General features: G+C 45.1%; 1 protein-coding gene across 1 annotated transcript; it reads right to left on the bottom strand.

Annotated features, from left to right (window-relative positions):
* Window positions 1–11,975: 11,975 nt before the first annotated feature.
* LOC118573727 (rhox homeobox family member 2-like) lies at window positions 11,976–15,948 on the bottom strand. The gene is made up of 4 exons (XM_036174058.1): window positions 15,875–15,948; window positions 15,167–15,535; window positions 13,639–13,684; window positions 11,976–12,026 (listed from the first exon to the last, which is right to left on the bottom strand). Exons 1-4 carry the CDS (start codon window positions 15,946–15,948, stop codon window positions 11,976–11,978), a joined length of 540 nt encoding a protein of 179 aa, XP_036029951.1.
* Between the last annotated feature and the right edge of the window lie 734 nt (window positions 15,949–16,682).

The raw sequence follows: 16,682 nt of genomic DNA on the forward strand, positions 1-16,682 counted from the left end.
AGGTTGACTGATATACTGATGGAAGGCTATAACAGTAAGTCATTAGGTGTCATTTATTGCTATGTTATTTTAGCAGAATGTCTTAGGATGTCTCATAGCCTTTCTAGACCAAGATTCTTGGCCACTTTAGCAGTGTCAGGTGATATTCCATCTCATGTGATGGCCCTTAAATTCATTAAAAAATGTGGTTGGGGGCCTAGAGAGATGGATCAGTAGTTAAGAGCGCTAGCTGCTCTTCCAGAGGTCCTGAGTTCAATTCCCAGCAACCACATGGTGGCCCACAACCATCTGTAATGAGATCTGGCACCCTCTTCTGGTCTGCAGGTGTACATTCAGACAGAACACTGTATATGTAAAAGAACAATGTGGTTGGTTATTCCCATAACATTTCTGCTACCATTGCACCAGTACATATTTTTTAAACTTTTAAATTTATTCTTTGTGTCTTTCCCTTCAGGCATCTTGATCCCATTCATCTCCCTGTGTATCTGCCTTCTGCCCTTGCAACCTCCCCCCTCCCAAATGAAATGAAATTTAAGAGAGAAAATTCTCACCATGGGAGCTGTAGTGTGACACAGTGAGTCATGCAGTGAACCTTTTTGTCCATATATTTTTACTTGCAAATATTCATTGTAAAGAGTCATTGATCTGGTTTAGGGCCTCAGGTTTTGGTTACACTATCAATGCTGGGCCCTCACTGGGACTTCTCTTGGATATCCTGTTTCCCTGTGTCATGGAGACCCTACAGCTTTGGGTCTGCAGGACCAGATCCTTCACGTCTGGAAAATCACAGATGGGGTGGATGTTGGGGTGAACCAACTCATAACCCTGGCTCTGGGCCTGGATAGTTGCTCTCCCCATTTTCACCACCAGGGTGAGCTCTCTGGCTAGTTCATCCCTGATGAGCAAGAGGCAGAGCCAGTTCTCCTGCTTTCACATTCACAGGTTTGGATCTCCCACACCTTCGCGACCAGGGCCAGCTCCACTGTGTTGCCCAGGCAAGGTGTAGGAGCCACTCTCCTGAGTGCACCAGCTAGTGAGGGGGAGGGACAGCTCTCCGATTTGTATGACCTCAGGACCAGCTTTCCTACTTGTCACAGGTAGTGTGAGGCTGGGGTTGAGCCAAATCTCCTATGCTCACATTCAGCAGGGTCAGCTCTACTGTGCTGCCCAGGTGAGGAGCAGGGACTGCTTTCCTGAGTGCTGTAGCTGGTAAGGGGAAGGCCAGCTCCCTTGTCTGATGCAGGTAGTGAGGGACAAGGGGTAAGGTGGGCCTATCTCACCCCCCCCCCCATGCCACTGCATGGTAGGTAAGTAGTGGGGATAGCTTTCCCACACTCACAACTTCTGGGCAGCCTCACCTGCACCTATGAAAACAGGGTTGGCTCTATTGTGCTACCCAGTCGAAGTGCAGGGCCTGCTCTCCTGAGTGCTGCAGCTGGTGCGGGCCAAGGGTAACTTTCCCATTCTTATGACCTCAGGGCCAACTCTCTTATCTGACACCAGTATATCTTTTTTTTTCTTTTTTTGTATTTAAATATATTTATTTATTAATTTTTTATTTTACATATCAATCCCAGTTCCCCTTCCTCCCCTTCTCTCGCCTCCTCACCTCCCTCCCCCTCTACCCCCATCCACTCCTCAGAGTGGGTAAGGCCTCCCATGGTAGTCAACAAAATCTGGCATACCAAGTTGAAGGAGAGCCTAGCCCTCCCCATTGTATCAAGGCTGAGCAAGGTATCCCACCGCAGGGAATGGGCTCCAAAAAGTCAGTTCATGCACCTGGGATAAGTCCTGGTCCTGCTGCCAGGGACCCCACAAACAGATCAAGCCACACAACTGTCACCCACATTCAGTGGGCCTAGTTCAGTCCCATGCAGGTTCCTGAGCTGTCAGTCCAGAGTCAGTGAGCTTCAACTAGCACGGGTCAGCTGTCTCTGTGGGTTTCCCCATCATGATCTTGATCCCTTCTTCTTCTTCTTCTTCTTCTTCTTCTTCTTCTTCTTCTTCTTCTTCTTCTTCTTCTTCTTCTTTCTTCTTTGAATGCCAAATGCCGTTTATTGAAGGAGGGTGGAGGTCTTAAATACAGGCTTACAGCACAATGGGAGAACCCCAGAGGGCAGAAGTTCCCTCCTGATGTTTTTTTTTTTGGAGCTGAGGATTGAACCCCGGGCCTTGTGCTTGCTAGGCCAGCACTCTACCATTGAGCTAAATCCCCACCCCCGCTCCTGATGTTTTACAATCTTGCATCTAAGCTGTTAACACCCAATATGCTGGATACACAGACAAGGAGCTTCCCTTAGGCATTCAGGAGGGCTGACACCAGTATATCTAATAGGTAGGAAGTTGTTGTAGGTTATAGTTTGTAGCTGGGTAATGTAGATAGTTAACTTTTTTCCTCTTGTAGTGTGTAATAAAAAAGTAGTAAATTGCTAGGGTAATTTATAAAAAGTAAATTACAAAAAGTAAATTTTGAGGAGAAAAAGAGCACCAGAAAGTGGGATGGAGCTAAATCCTGTGTTCAAGGAGATAAACGGACTAAGAACTGGAATAAAGGGAATGGAATAAAGGGCTAGATCCCATACAGCTAAGCTTCCAACTTGTTGAAAGAAACTAAAGTTTAGAGTTGTGTATGGTGGGGGCACACCTTTAATCCCAGCACTGGAAAGGAAGAGGCTGGTGGATCTCTGAGTTTGAGGCCAGCCTGGTTTACAGAGCAAGTTTCAGGGCAGCCAGTCTTAGGCAGTGAAAGACAGATGTGATTGAATGAGGTGCTGTGTTCCAGCTGTAGTAAGCAGAGATGCCAGGGGCATGGGATACCTGTTAGCGTTCAGGCATCTGTATTGGTCTGCCCTTGGGGTCCTGACAGGATACAGCTTTAAGCTGCAGTCACTAAGAGCACCTCCTGTGTGCATTTGCTACGTTCCCTTATAGAAAGAAGGCTCTTTCTCTTTCTCTTCCTTTGCTCTCATTTCCAGGGACTGGTCTCTGTCCGTTCTCTGCCCCTTCACTACCCTCCCCTCAATAAACCACCCACATGGGCCCTGTTGTATGATGTGACTCCTCTCTCCCACTGCTTTTCAAATACATTTGTTGCTGTGACTCTGGTAGGCTGTCCTGGCAGTCTGAGATGTGCCAGGCCCCTGGAGCCTGGTCTTCGGGCAACAGCCCTACTTTCTTACCTAACAGATTGCTGGGACTCTCCATTCAACTCCAATGATTGGTAACTCCACCCTTCCCTTCACTTCTGGCCATTTCCCATGAATGAGGCTCCATTTCTCATGCACAGTCCTCTCCTTCTGGCTTTTCTAGAAGTCCTGGTATCAGCCAACTGTATCTCACTGGGGTTCTTAGTCTATCCGCCCCTGCTTTTTTGGATGACGGTCCACTGAGCAGCCTGTGCCTCTTTGTTGGTCCTCACTGAATTTCTGGGACACTAGAGATTCCAGCCGTTGGATCTTCTACCTCACTCATGGAAAATGCACCTGCTTCCACATCTACACCTGACTTAAGGGCTTAGTTTATCTGCCTTTCTCCCAATACCCCTTAGATATCAATTCAAGTGGCCACTTACAGGCACCCCATATCCTGGTATTTCATAGGACCTTTGCAACTTCTGCCAACAATCTGACAGATGGAAGTGGGTACCACACTCCGACACAGCCTTTCACTCTTTGCTCCCCCCCCCAAACCTCTTGCACTAACTTTGTTGCCTGTGGCGTGTTTGTTTAATGGCATACCTTGATAGGGCCTGCCAAGGAAACCCACTTCATGCTGGGACCCTACACACCTGCTCCACCATAAACACTGATCATTTATAACTCTCAGTGTTAATGGTCTCAATTCCCCCTAACAAAGAGACACAGACTAACACTCAGGATTAGGAAACAGTATCCATCTTTCTGCTGCATCCAAGAAACACCTCACAAGTCCTGGGTTAGCTGGCTGTTTCACTTCACTGTCCAGGCTCTGTGGAACCATCTGCACCACTTAAACCTGGCAAGATACTATTCAGAGGGATCCAAGTCGACTCCCTGGAGCTCACAAAAGTAGATTTCTCTCTACTGCCTGTAACAAATCTAGTTTCTGATTCACACACAGCTTTGCCATTCACTGCCAACAATTGGGTCTCTGGTGGGGCTACCCACCTCTGACCATTCCCCTGAATGTGGGACTTGCCTCAGTATTCCTTGGACCAGGCAGTCAGGGAATTACAAAAGAATTGTCCTCTTCCTTTCCCTTTCTCTCTCTGTCTCTCTGTCTCTCTGTCTCTCTGTCTCTCCTTCCTTCCTTCCTTCCTTCCTTCCTTCCTTCCTTCCTTCCTTCCTTCCTTCCTTCCTTCCTTCCTTCCTTCCTGCTCTAAGACCTGCTTGTGTCAGTTTGATCTTTCTCTTGAAATGTTCTGGTTTTTGCAACGTGGGAATCAGAGATGGAGAAGCCAGCTTTATCTTGCTCAGCACTCACGGTTCTCCCTTTCAATTTACTAAACTCCTGTTTAATTCTGTGTGTATGTGTATGTAACTATTAACAGCAACCAGGTGGCTCTCCTTCATCTTGGCTGGTGACCTCATCACGATTTCTTGTGAGCTCCAGGGAGTCGACTTGAGGGTGGGCTTGCCCTTCCCTGGGTCTTGGGACTCCTCCCCTTCCCCTAACTACTAAGAAGTAGGCCTGGAAGTTTCAAGTGTACATCCAAGATAAATATTTTCCCCTAAGCTCCTTAACTTTATCTTTTGTCCCTAGTCTATATCTGTCCAACAGATTTACAGTCATTTGCAAATTGGAAACTGTCTCAAAACTGCCTGCAACATTCCCGGCCCAGGTGGGTCCTTCAGAATCATATAGCAAAAGAGATGTGCCTGAATCCTCTCCCCACTTCCAGCCTTTGACTGGCATTCCAGATTTCCTGGGCTCTGACAACCACACTCTAGTTTCAGCTAAGAAGCAGTTATAGAAGAGATTATATTGCCCCTTATTATCAACAAAAGGGCTTGAATATCAGGTCTCACAATAAATGGTTATCTGTGGTACTTATTAGCACACCAAGGCTCATGCTGGACTCCAGGCTGCCTCAGTTTCACAACTACCTATGTTTCTTCTCAGCTCATGTCCCCCCACTCTAACCCTAAACTTCTCCAGCTTGTGGGCTTCCCTCTCCCAGCTTCTCATTCCCATGTAGCCCTGTCATTTTTGCCATGTGTTCTCTTGGCTTTTTGCTTTCTGTCTTTTGTCTTCTTCTCTTGGTTTTCCTCTCTTATTCTCCTGACCCTCTCATGGCCAAGTTTTCTCTGCTGGCCATGTTTAGTCTACTACTTTCTCTCCCTGCTCTGGATTCTATCAGATGTCTCTGGTTGTATTCTCCTTCATATCTACAATAAAAACTTTCCCCTCAACCATACCTTAGAGCTGTCATGTCCTTACTTTTTTGGTTCCACTCTTTAAATGTTCAGTTCCCAACAGGACTATTTTTAAAGATTTTATTTATTTATCAATTTTTTTTCATATTTTAGAAATCCTTTGAGAATTTCTTACAACACATTTTGACCACACCTCCCCACCTCCTCCCATATCCGTCCCTTTCATTACCTATCCAACACCATGTCCTGTTTCTTTTTAATGCTCAAGTATTTGAACATCTTGGTCCCCAGTTGGAGCTGTTTAGGGAGGTCATGGCAAAGTGTAACCTTGCTGTAGGAAGTACATTGCAGGAGTTAGGCTTCAAGATTTATAGCTGGGGTTGGGGATTTAGCTCAGTGGTAGAGTGCTTGCCTAGCAAGCACAGGGCCCGGTTTTGATCCTCAGCTCAAAAAAAAAAAATATAGCTTCACTTCACTTCCAGTTTATTTCTGATGTGTGTTTCCAGTTGAGGGTGTTATCTCTCAGCTTCTGGATTCTAATGCCATGCCTGCCACTTGCTGCCATATCTTCCCAACATGATGAACTCTCATCTTTCTGGATACCTAAGCCAAAATAAATTCTTCCTTCTCTAAGATGCTTTTGGTCATGCATTTTATCACAGTAACAGACAAGTAACTAATACAGGAATTGGTACCTGACTGTGGGCTACTGCTGTGAGGAACTTGACAATGTTTTGTTTTTGTTTTTGTTTTGAGGAATGTGGAAGACATTGGTATTTTGGCCTTGAAACATGGTTGAACACTGTAAACAGAGCCTAGACTATCCTAGTGGGAGCCTGGAAGACAGTAGTGCTTGGAGCATTGCAAACCATGGAGGCTTGGATCAAGAGGCTTCAGAGGGGGAAGAATCTGAGCAACTAGGGTAGAGGACATTCTTGTGATATTTTGGCAAAGAACATGGCTGCAATCTGCTTGTCCTAATAATTTGCCTGAGGCTAAATTGGAAAGCAATGGACTAATTAAAGGAAAGTTCCAGATAGCGTTATAGTGAATCTGTGGCATGGTTAGTAGTAATAATGCATTTGTAGCTCTGCAATGAAAAACAAGTGGGGCAGGAAGAAAAACAAAGTGTACAGTTTGGAGAAAAGAAGAGCTCTAGGGAGCTTGATGTTGCAAGCAAGGCTTGTTGTTGAGGCTGTAGTTGTGAAGATTAGCAGAGTCAAGGTGAGGTCTCCTGCTCTACTCTCGTGCAATAGGAAAGACTCTCAGGGTAAGACCTCTTGGAACTAAGTTTCCAACTTGTGAAAGAGACCCTAAGTAGTTTTCTGCTTTTTGAAAGCAAACAAAAGCTGCTGTAAGTGTGATTCAAGGGGAGAGCGTCCACCCCAAGCTGACCTCTGAACTTGGTAGTGTTATACAGTACATTAACTTTGTAGCAGGCTTTCCAGCTCAAGAAACAGGATTCAAGGGCTTCGGGTTTTTTTTTTTTTTTTTTTTTTAACCAGGAAACAGTATATTTAGAGGCTTGATATCTGAAATCTAGAAAGTCCAAAATGGCACAAGGTTGAGGCATTAATACATCATTGGTGTCTTTGTCTTTTTTTTTTCTTTTTGAGCTGAGGATTGAACCCAGGGCCTTGCACTTGCTAGGCAAGTGCTCTATCACTGAGCTAAATCTCCAACTTTTTTTTTTTTTTCCTGGAACTCACTTGGTAGCCCAGGCTGGCCTCAAACTCACAGAGATCCGCCTGGCTCTGCCTCCCGAGTGCTGGGATTAAAGGTGTGTGCCACCACTGCTGGCAGTCTTTTTCTTTTATATATGGTTACATACATTCTGGTTGAGTGCTTTAAACTACTATAGGCAGTTTTGGTATAAACTGAGAAGGGAGGGACAAGGAAAGAAGCTGCGGAGGCTATATGGTCAGTGTCAGATCTAAAGGAAACTCCACTCCTCCAAATTCTGGTGCCTGTTACCCTCCCTCAAAGGAGCCATTTCCTTATCACTATGGGAAAGGGAAAGGTAGCAATTGTGGTGCCTGTTAGCATACTGGAGTCATGATAGCCTCCAGGCTTCCTCTGTTTGGTGACTCTTCTCAGATATTCTTACCTGGTCCCTGCCCTAAGCACCTGCAGCTCCCGGGCTTCCCTCCCCCAGCAGCTTCTCATTCCTATATAACCCTGTCATTTCAGCCCTGCACTTTCTTGGTTCTCTCTTGTTTTCCTTTCTTGGTCCCTTTTCTCTTGTCTCTATTTCTTGGTCTCCCTTACCTGCACTCTTTCTCTTCCTTACTGCCCCCAACCCCCACTCTGGCCTGGTCCAGGCTGCTGGCCATGTTTAATCTACTACTTTCTCTCTGTGCTCTGTACTCTTCCAGATGCCTCTGGTCTACTATCCCTCATAACTACAGAAAAAAAACCCCAAACAAACAAACAAAAACCCAAAAACAAACAAACAAAACAACAACAACAAAAACCCAGAAAACTCCCCCCAAACCCAACTTTCCCTTAGCCATACCTTGGAGAGTCCATGTCCTCAGTTGTACAGCCAGTTCACAAGTACACATGAGAGTACTGGTCAGCTGCATGTACATATGGACATTGACCAGACTTCATGGTTATTTCCTGTTTTCCATTCTTCTTGCTCTTTAGGGCCCCTTCTTCTACATTGGTGCTCAAGCCCTCCTCAGGGTAAAAGAATATTACTTTGGTTTAGGAGCTTGTGTTTGTTCTTTTAAAGTGATATTTTAAGGTTTTCTATATGCACTTAACAATTTGAGAAGGGCACCCATAAAGAATTTCATAAGGGGAGGACCCTGTCTGTTTGGCAGGGGGAGATCTAAGTCTTAGTGAAGTGATTGGTAACAGTTCATTCCAGTGGAAGTGAGTCTTTGAAACAGTTTTCTTAGTTGTGGTTTAAGTGTCTGACTCATATGCTCCATCTTCCTGGAGCAGGATGGTTTGTACATGTAAAACTTCTCTAGCCCCTTAGCTACTACATGTACTGCTTCAGCCATAATTGCTGGTCCATTGTCTAATCCTTTGGTGATAGTAATTCCTAACTGAGGGAAGAGCTATTTTAAGAGAAGTTGGGCATTTAGTGGTGGTGTCCTTGATCCCTCTGGCTTCTACAATCCTTACTTGTGCTTTTCCACAGGATTCCCCCAGTTCCACCTAATGTTTGGCTGTGGGTCTCTGCATCTGTTTCCATCAGTTGCTGGATGGAGCCTCTCTGATGACATTTGGGCTAGATACTGATTTGTGAGTATAGCAGAACACCGTTAGGAATAATTTCATTGATTTTTTTTTTTTTTTGCTAGTCATGTTTGGTTCTATCCTAAGGTCTCTGGGCTATCCAGCCTCTGGGTCCTGGCCCTCCAAGCAGTGTCAGTGGTTCCTCTAGTGACATGGATCTCAAGCTGGACCAGTCATTGGTTGGCCACTCCTACAATTTTTGTGCCACCTTTACCCCAGTATCTTTTTTCTTTCTTTTTATTTATTCTTTGTGTATTTCACAACATGCATCTTCATCCCATTCATTTCTCTGTCCTTTGTATCCACCCTCTGCCCTTGCAACCTCCCCCCACAATAAAATAAAACAAAATTTAAGAGAAAAAAGAAAAAAATTAGAGAAGGAAAACTCACAATGGAAGCTGTAGTATGACAGTGAGTTTTGCAGTAAACCCTTTTATCCATTTACTTGCAAATGTTCATAGCAAAGAGTCATTGGTCTGGTTTGAGGCCTCTGGTTCCTGCTGCACTTTTAATGCTGGGCCTTCACTGGGACTCCCTTTGGATATCCTGCTGTTGCTCCCTCACGTGCTCCAGCAGATCACAGACGGGGTGGATGTTGGGGTGGGCCAACTCATAACTCTGATTCTGGGCCTGGGCAGCTTCAGGGTTGGTCAGCCCGCCAGCTCTCCCTTGTCCTCACCACCAGGGTGAGCTCTCACGCATTGCTGTGGTGAGTTCACCCCTTGCAGTGATGAACAAGGGGCAGAGCCATTTCTCCTGCTTTCATGTGATCAGGGTCAGATCTTCCACACCTGCACCTTCAGGGCCAGCTCTACTGTGTTTCCCAGGCATGACACACAGGGGCCACTCTCCCAAGTGCTGTAGCTGATGAGGGACAGGACCAGCTCTCTCACTCTTATGATCTCAAGGCCAGCTCTTCCACCTGCCTGGTAGGGGGGCATCTCTCCCCAACCCATGCCGCCACGTGACAGATGAGTAATATGGGCAGCTCTCCCATGCTCACAACTTTGGGGCTGGCTCATCTACACCTTCACCAATGGAGTTGGCTCTATTGTGTTGCCCATGCAGGGTGCATGGCCTGCTCTCCCTAGTGTTGCAGCTATGGAGGGGAGAGCAGGGGCAGTTCTTCTGCCCTTATGACCTCAGGGACAGCTCTCCCATGTTCATGTTGCCACATAATGCATAATAAGGACAGACCCTAGGACATACTGCAGACAGGACAAATTATAGGTTGAAAGTTTTGTGGGTCTGAATCCCTCCATTGGAAGTATTGCCTGGTTATAGGAGATGTCTGGTTCAGGGTCTGTGTCCCTCATTACTAGAAGTCTTAGCTAGGATTACCCTCATAGATTCCTGGGAATTTCTATTGCACGAGGCTTCTACCTCACCATTGAAATGCCCCCACCCCAATTCTAGTCATCTCTCCTAGTTCTCTCTACCCCAACCCTCCCACACCCACTAACCAGGGCTCACAGGGGCTCACAGAGACTGAATTGACAATCAGGGAGCCTGTCTGACATAGGTCCTCTGCATATACATTACAGTGGTGTAGCTTGGTGTTCTTGTGGGAGCAGGGACTGTCTCTGATTCTTTGGCCTGTTTTTTGGGACCCCTTTCCTCCTACTGAATTGCCTTCTCCAGCCTTAACACGAAGGGACATGCTTAATCTTTTTTTTTTTTTTTTTTTTTTTTTTTTTTTTTTTTTTTGAGCTGAGGACCGAACCCAGGGCCTTGCACTTGCTAGGCAAGCGCTCTACCACTGAGCTAAATCCCCAACCCCGCTTAATATTATAACTTGATATGCCACGTTTGGGTTGATATCCCTGAGAGGTATGTCCTTTTCTGAAGGGAAAGGAGGAGTGGATCTGGGGAAGAGGGCAGGTGGGAGGGAGGAACTGAGAGGAGAGGAGGACGGGGAACCTGAGGTAAGGATGTAATATATGAGGAAGAATAAATAAAAAGGAAAAAAGAGCAGTTGAGCCTCCAAATATCCTTTTTTGAATGCAGGTATGGAAAGCCTCCACCTAGCCTGAGAAAGATTGCTCAAAGGTTAGCAGGTTGCAGCCTTAGACCTGAGGCAGTTCAGCCAAGTCCATAATTATGTTTCAAAAGAGGTTACTTACTGTCAGTGCTAAAGGAAATTCCAATTTCCCTTACTTCAAAAGACCTTCCAAATATCCAGAAATGAGCTCAACCTAGACTAAGGGAGGGTTTCTGGTGATTAGATAAAAAGCCTGTATTCCTTAGGAACTTATTAACCGATTCCCATCTACCAAAAGGAACCATTTCCCTTATCTCCAGCAGAAGAGACCCATGGCACCTATCAGCATATCAAAGGGTATTTCCAGGGGCTATACTCCATTTAACATCTTTTTTCCCTAGATAAGGTTTCTCTGTGTAGCTTTGGAGCCTATCCTAGAACTCACTCTGTAGACCAGGCTGGCCTCGAACTCACAGAGATCCGCTTGCCTCTGCCTCCTGAATGCTGGGATTAAAGGCATGTGCAATAACCGCCAGGCTCCCATTTAACATCTTTTCATGTATGTGTGTGTATATATTTTAGGAAGCTTCCATGTAACAGGTTTTTAAGTATTACTCTGTTTCTGAAATCATGAGAATTACACAGTTTGAAAAATGCACCTTAAGGAGTGTCAGTCAACTTCTGCTCTGGAGACAATGGATAATATACCTCCTGGACTGGAGGTAGGACACAAAAGAGATGGAAACCCCGCTGCAGAGTGGATGGGATGGATTCCAGTGTTCTTTTTGAAGCACAGATCTCTGGCAGAGTCACTCCTAAGTTCCCTGAGTGCTTCATACAGTGGGAGAGCAGTGGAGAGAATTGGAGCAGAAAGATAGACTTTTGCTACCTGCTTCCCAAGAAGTCGTTGAATATTGTTAGGTTTCTGTCAGAGTCCAAGGTTAGAACCAGATTCCCACGATGGGCAGAATTAGCTCTGTTTTTGGGAAAGACTGTTTCTTCCCCTTCTTTAACATTTGTGGTCTGTCAAGTTAAGAGTGGGATGGAAAAGAATGAGTGAGTCAGTGCAAACCTACTATGGTACTTGGGAAACGCCTGCAATATTCAGGCTATACTGATGCTGACTCAGTGGTGTCATTTTAGGGAAAGAGACCTTGTCATTGGGTTTAAATGACAGTTCCTTGATAGTTTACACAGCAATCTTGCTAATTATTGAAAACAAATGAAGCAAATGTACAGAGAAGTCACATCTTTATTGAAAATACAGATGCTTGGGGTATAAGAGCATTAGTAGCAGCAAAAGCTTATGAGCATCTGGCTCTTGAGCAAGGGTAGTTCTCTAGGACTCCTCCACAGTCTTCGGGGAAAGAAGCACCTCTGAGCATTTATAGCTTCTGATCTCTCCTGTATTGTTCTCGTCTCCCCTTAAACCAATTCTACAAGCCAGAAAAAAAAATAGGTTCAGTAGAGTAATCACGATAATAATCAGAAAACATACTGGGTAACATCAGCTGCCCTCTATAATTTAGATTGCACAGAAGAACCTGCTGTCTCACTACTCTAATGCTGTGTGGGGCTGAGGGGCTGGTACAGGGTCTGGTGCTTGCCTAGAATGTGGGAGGCCCTGGTTTCCACCCCAGTACTGCAGAATTCCAAACGTTGCATGCCCTTCCCCCCTCCCTACAGTAATTAACCCTGGAGGAAGTCAGCAGGATTTTCAGGCAGATGCATCAGCGTGCTTCAGATAATTATGAGGTTGGGTATCCTTATCTGTGTGGCTTCACCAGATGCTTCAAAACAACAGGGGGACCAGGCATTTGGACTCTGCTTTCCCATTCCATCAGTCTCTGTTTAACCAAGTTTACATCAGCATTATCAGTGGTGGGTTCTGCCTGTCAACTATCCACACACCCAAATTACTCCTGTGAGGATAGAATATATGCTTAGTTTTCAATGTTTCAAACAGTTTAGGATCCCAGCACTCAGGAGGCAGAGGTAGGCAGATCTCTGTGAGTTCCAGCCCAGCCTGGTCTACAGAGTGAACTCCAGAACAGGCACCAAAACTACACAGAGAAACCCTGTCTCAAAAAACCAAAACCAAACCAAACCAAACCAAACCAAACCAAAACAAAATAGCCAGGCGGTAGTGGTGCACACCTTTAATTCCAGCACTCAGGAGTTCGAGGCCAGTCTGGGCTACCAAGTGAGCTCCAGGAAAGGTGCAAAGCTACACAGAGAAACCCTGTCTCAAACAAACAAACAAACAAACAAACAAACAAACAAACCCCCAAAAACCAAAATAAAATAAAATTTAGGGTCACAGAACTCTCCGATTTTTTTCAAATTAATTCAAATAAATTAGTTTGAATTAATTTGAATACTTTATATTTCATAACTCTAGTGGGATATCTCCGCAGAGACATTCTATCTTAAGAATGTTACAAGAAGTTACACACACATTTCTATATCAATATGTTATTAATACAATTATTAATTCATAAAATGTATACATATCTTATATGTTAAAACACACATATTCATAATTATCTACAGGATACAGGTATGTGTGATACATATGTGCCTAAGGAGTGTGTTCCTTTAGGAAGTTGTGTTTCATCTTGAAATGAGCCATTTTAAGTGGGTTGGGTTTTCTTATTCCATTTTATACACACAAAGAGCATAAAGCTTAAAAGTCATTTTTAAAGGGGCTGTAGAGATCTCTAAGAATTAAAAGCACTTGCTGCTCCTGTAGAGGACCCAAGTTTGGTTCCCATCACCTATATAAGTTAGCTCATGACTACCTGTAATTCAAACTTCAGGGGACTTGACATCCTCTTCTGGCCTCTGAGGGTACCTGAATACATGTTGTATACAGATGCAGACATATCTATACACATGAACTGTTTAAAAAATCATTAAAAAATGTGTCATTTTGAAACATGAAGAGGTTAAAAAAACACAATACAACAACTTTACCCACAGGACGAAAGTATCTAAGATACGAAGCTGTTCTAGAACAGGTGTCTTGCCAAATGGTCTTCTCCTTACCTGAACTCTAGCTTCAGTCACACCTATCCATCTTGCCAGCTGTTTTCTGAGGGCAAAAATGGCAGAGGTTCAGTACTGGGAATCTTGGGTGAAATAAAGTATGTGAAAGATACTTTATATGTGTTTTTAAATGTTTGTCCCATCTATTACCTTCTGTGACATTCACCACGAAGACTTTGAGGTTTAAAAAAATTCTACTGGTAATTTTGTTTTATTATCATCCACCATTAGTGGACATAAAAACACACCACATCCCTAATAAGAATAAAAAAACACTAATATGGACAGTAAAAACCTCAAAAGAAATTCTCCGAACATCAGGAGACTTTCTCAAATAATAAAACAAAAGCCATAAAACAAACATAAAGAGGAAAAACCTGTGTGAGGCTTTTGTCAGGATTGAAGGGCAAGCTCAAATAAAAGAAGATGGATTAATGGGGAACATCTGAAGATTTCTAATGTTTAATTAATCATGAGGATGTCCAGCCCGCAGATCACCAGGGAAATGACATGTTACATTTATTTTTTAATTTATTTAGCGTGTGTTAGTGCATGCATTCTATAGGTGTAGGGGTGTGCATACTTAGGCTATGGAGCACCTGTGAAGGTCAAAGGACAAATGTCACCCTCTATTATTTTAACCATTCAACCTTTCACACTTCTTTTTACAGGACCTTACTCATATAGAAGTCATTGCCCAAAGTTTTCCACTCTGATTCATTGAAATACTCTATGAAAATACCTTCATTCCCATTGTCTTAGGGTTACTATTGCTGTGATGAAAATACCATGACCAAAAGCAAGTTGGGGAGGAAGGTGTTTATTTGGCTTATACTTCCAGATCATCATTGGAGGAAGTCAGCACAGAAAGTCAAATAGGACCGAAACCTGGAGGCAGGAGCTGATGCAGAGGCCTGCTTACTGGCTTGCTCCTCATGGCTCCTTCAGCTGCTTTCTTTTAGAACCCAGAATGACCGACCAGCCAAGGGGTGGTACCATCCACAGTGGTCTGGGTCCTCTCATATCAATCAATAATTACAAAAATACCCTACAGGCTTGTCTACAGCCTTATCTTATGGAGGCATTTCCTCAACTGAGGCTCCCTCCTCTGATGACTCTAGCTTGTGTCATGTTGACATAAAACTAGCCAGTACACCCATTTTTCATGACTCTCACCCCTACCCTAGCACACTAACTAGTGCAGGATGTCTGGCGGCCTTGATTTTGGAAGTGGTTTTTATTTAGACAGGGTAAGAGAGAGGCTAAGGAGGTAGTTCAGAAGGTAAAGGTGACAGCCAGCAAGCCTGATGGCCTGAGGTTGATCCTGGGACTCACACGGTGGAAGGAGAGAAGTGACTCACTCAAGTTGTATTCTGAACACTGCGTGTGTCAAGAGAAACCTACACCAACAGAAACATTCCCACACCCACAAACACAACAATTTTGAAGGGGTGGCAGGAGGGGGGCCAGGGAGAAAGCCAAAAGCCATCCCAGGAAACAGGGAGTAAAGGCCAGGCTATTTGCTTACCTTACTTCTGCACTGATGTAGTGATTATGCTGGAAAAACCGCTCCAGCTCCTGCAACTGCCACTGGCTGAACTTGTAGTGGAAGCAACGCTGGCGCACCAGCACCGACACTGGCTGCACACTTTCTACAACCCGCAGGTCCTCTCGAACTGGCTTCTTTGGCTGCTGCTCATTCTCCCGGGCACCGCCACTGGCGCCCTCTTGGTTCCCGTCATCCGCGAGGCCTGCAGCATCAGCAGCAGAGGGGCCTTCTCCACTTAATTCTCCGGCTCCTTCCCCTTCTGCCGCCGCTGCGGCTTCCCGTCCAGGCTGGCCTTGTCCACTCGCTTCCTCATTTCTCCCCTCTCCGTCCGGCAAGACCATGGGTGCCCTCGCATCTGAAAGTGGGAAACAGAGAAAGATAAGAGCTAGAGCCCAGGGTGGTCTGACGGTGCCGTGAAGTTGTGGCACCGCCAGCAGTGCACAGCACCTGTCTAGTCGTCTCTGTGGGACACTCGTCCCCTCATGGACATCTCCAACCCACCATTCCCAACATGCACCATTCAGTGTTTCTTTTCTTTTCTTTTCTTTTTTTTCCTTCCGAGACAGGGTTTCTCTGTGTAGCTTTGCGCCTTTCCTGGAACTCGCTTTGGAGACCATGCTGCCCTTGAACTCACAGAGATCCTCCTGGCTCTGCCTCCCAAGTGCTGGGATTAAAGGTGTGCGCCACCACCGCTCGGCCAGTTTTTCTTCATCCTCATCGAGTCCTTCATGAAGCAGGTAGTTGGTCTTTCGGCGCTCCATGTCCTGAATGCTCACTTGCAGCTTGCCTCAGCAGAATCTGAGTCAGAGCTCCTGGCGATTACGAAAGCCCGTGCTTCTCAACCAGGAAGAGTTCTCTTTTTGCCCTGGGGGCCAGTAGTTCGGGTTACTAACTATCCAATCATGAGCTTGCTAACATGACTCCCATTTGACCTCCTGCTGCTATGAGTTGAGCCCCTAAGAGCAAAACAGAGAAGTTAGATCAGAATGAGCAGGATGTGTTTGCAGGGAAGGCACTGTCCTTGGGATGCCCGCGAGACTCTCTAAGTTGCAGCTTTGCCTTGGTGAATTATCTTCCTAGGGAAGGTGTGATGGTCAATTGTGCCAACAGACTTATATTGAAGAAGAAAAACTCGGAGGCTTTGGAGAAATGTTTTTACACTATCACTTGGTTACTTGGGGGTGCTTTTTTCATGATTTTAATCTCAGTACTCTGGGGACAGAAGAAGTGGATCTGTTCCAGGCTAGTCTGGTTTTACACAGTGATTTCCAGGCCAGCCAGAACCACAGTGAGACAATCCCTTCTCAAGGCCTAGTAGTTCACACTAGGCACCTGTTACTTGACTGAGAACAGAAATTAAAGATTATCCATGAGGTCTTTTCCTTTGGCTTTTCATAGAAAGTGAATTTAGAGTCTTTCTTATTTGCATGGTCTACCTTTACAGGAGCTTGGGCGTGGGTTGGGGTTTAGCATTGCTAAGCCTTGTTACTGCTTA

The sequence above is a fragment of the Onychomys torridus genome, chromosome X, assembly GCF_903995425.1.
Source record: "Onychomys torridus chromosome X, mOncTor1.1, whole genome shotgun sequence".
NCBI lineage: Eukaryota > Metazoa > Chordata > Mammalia > Rodentia > Cricetidae > Onychomys > Onychomys torridus.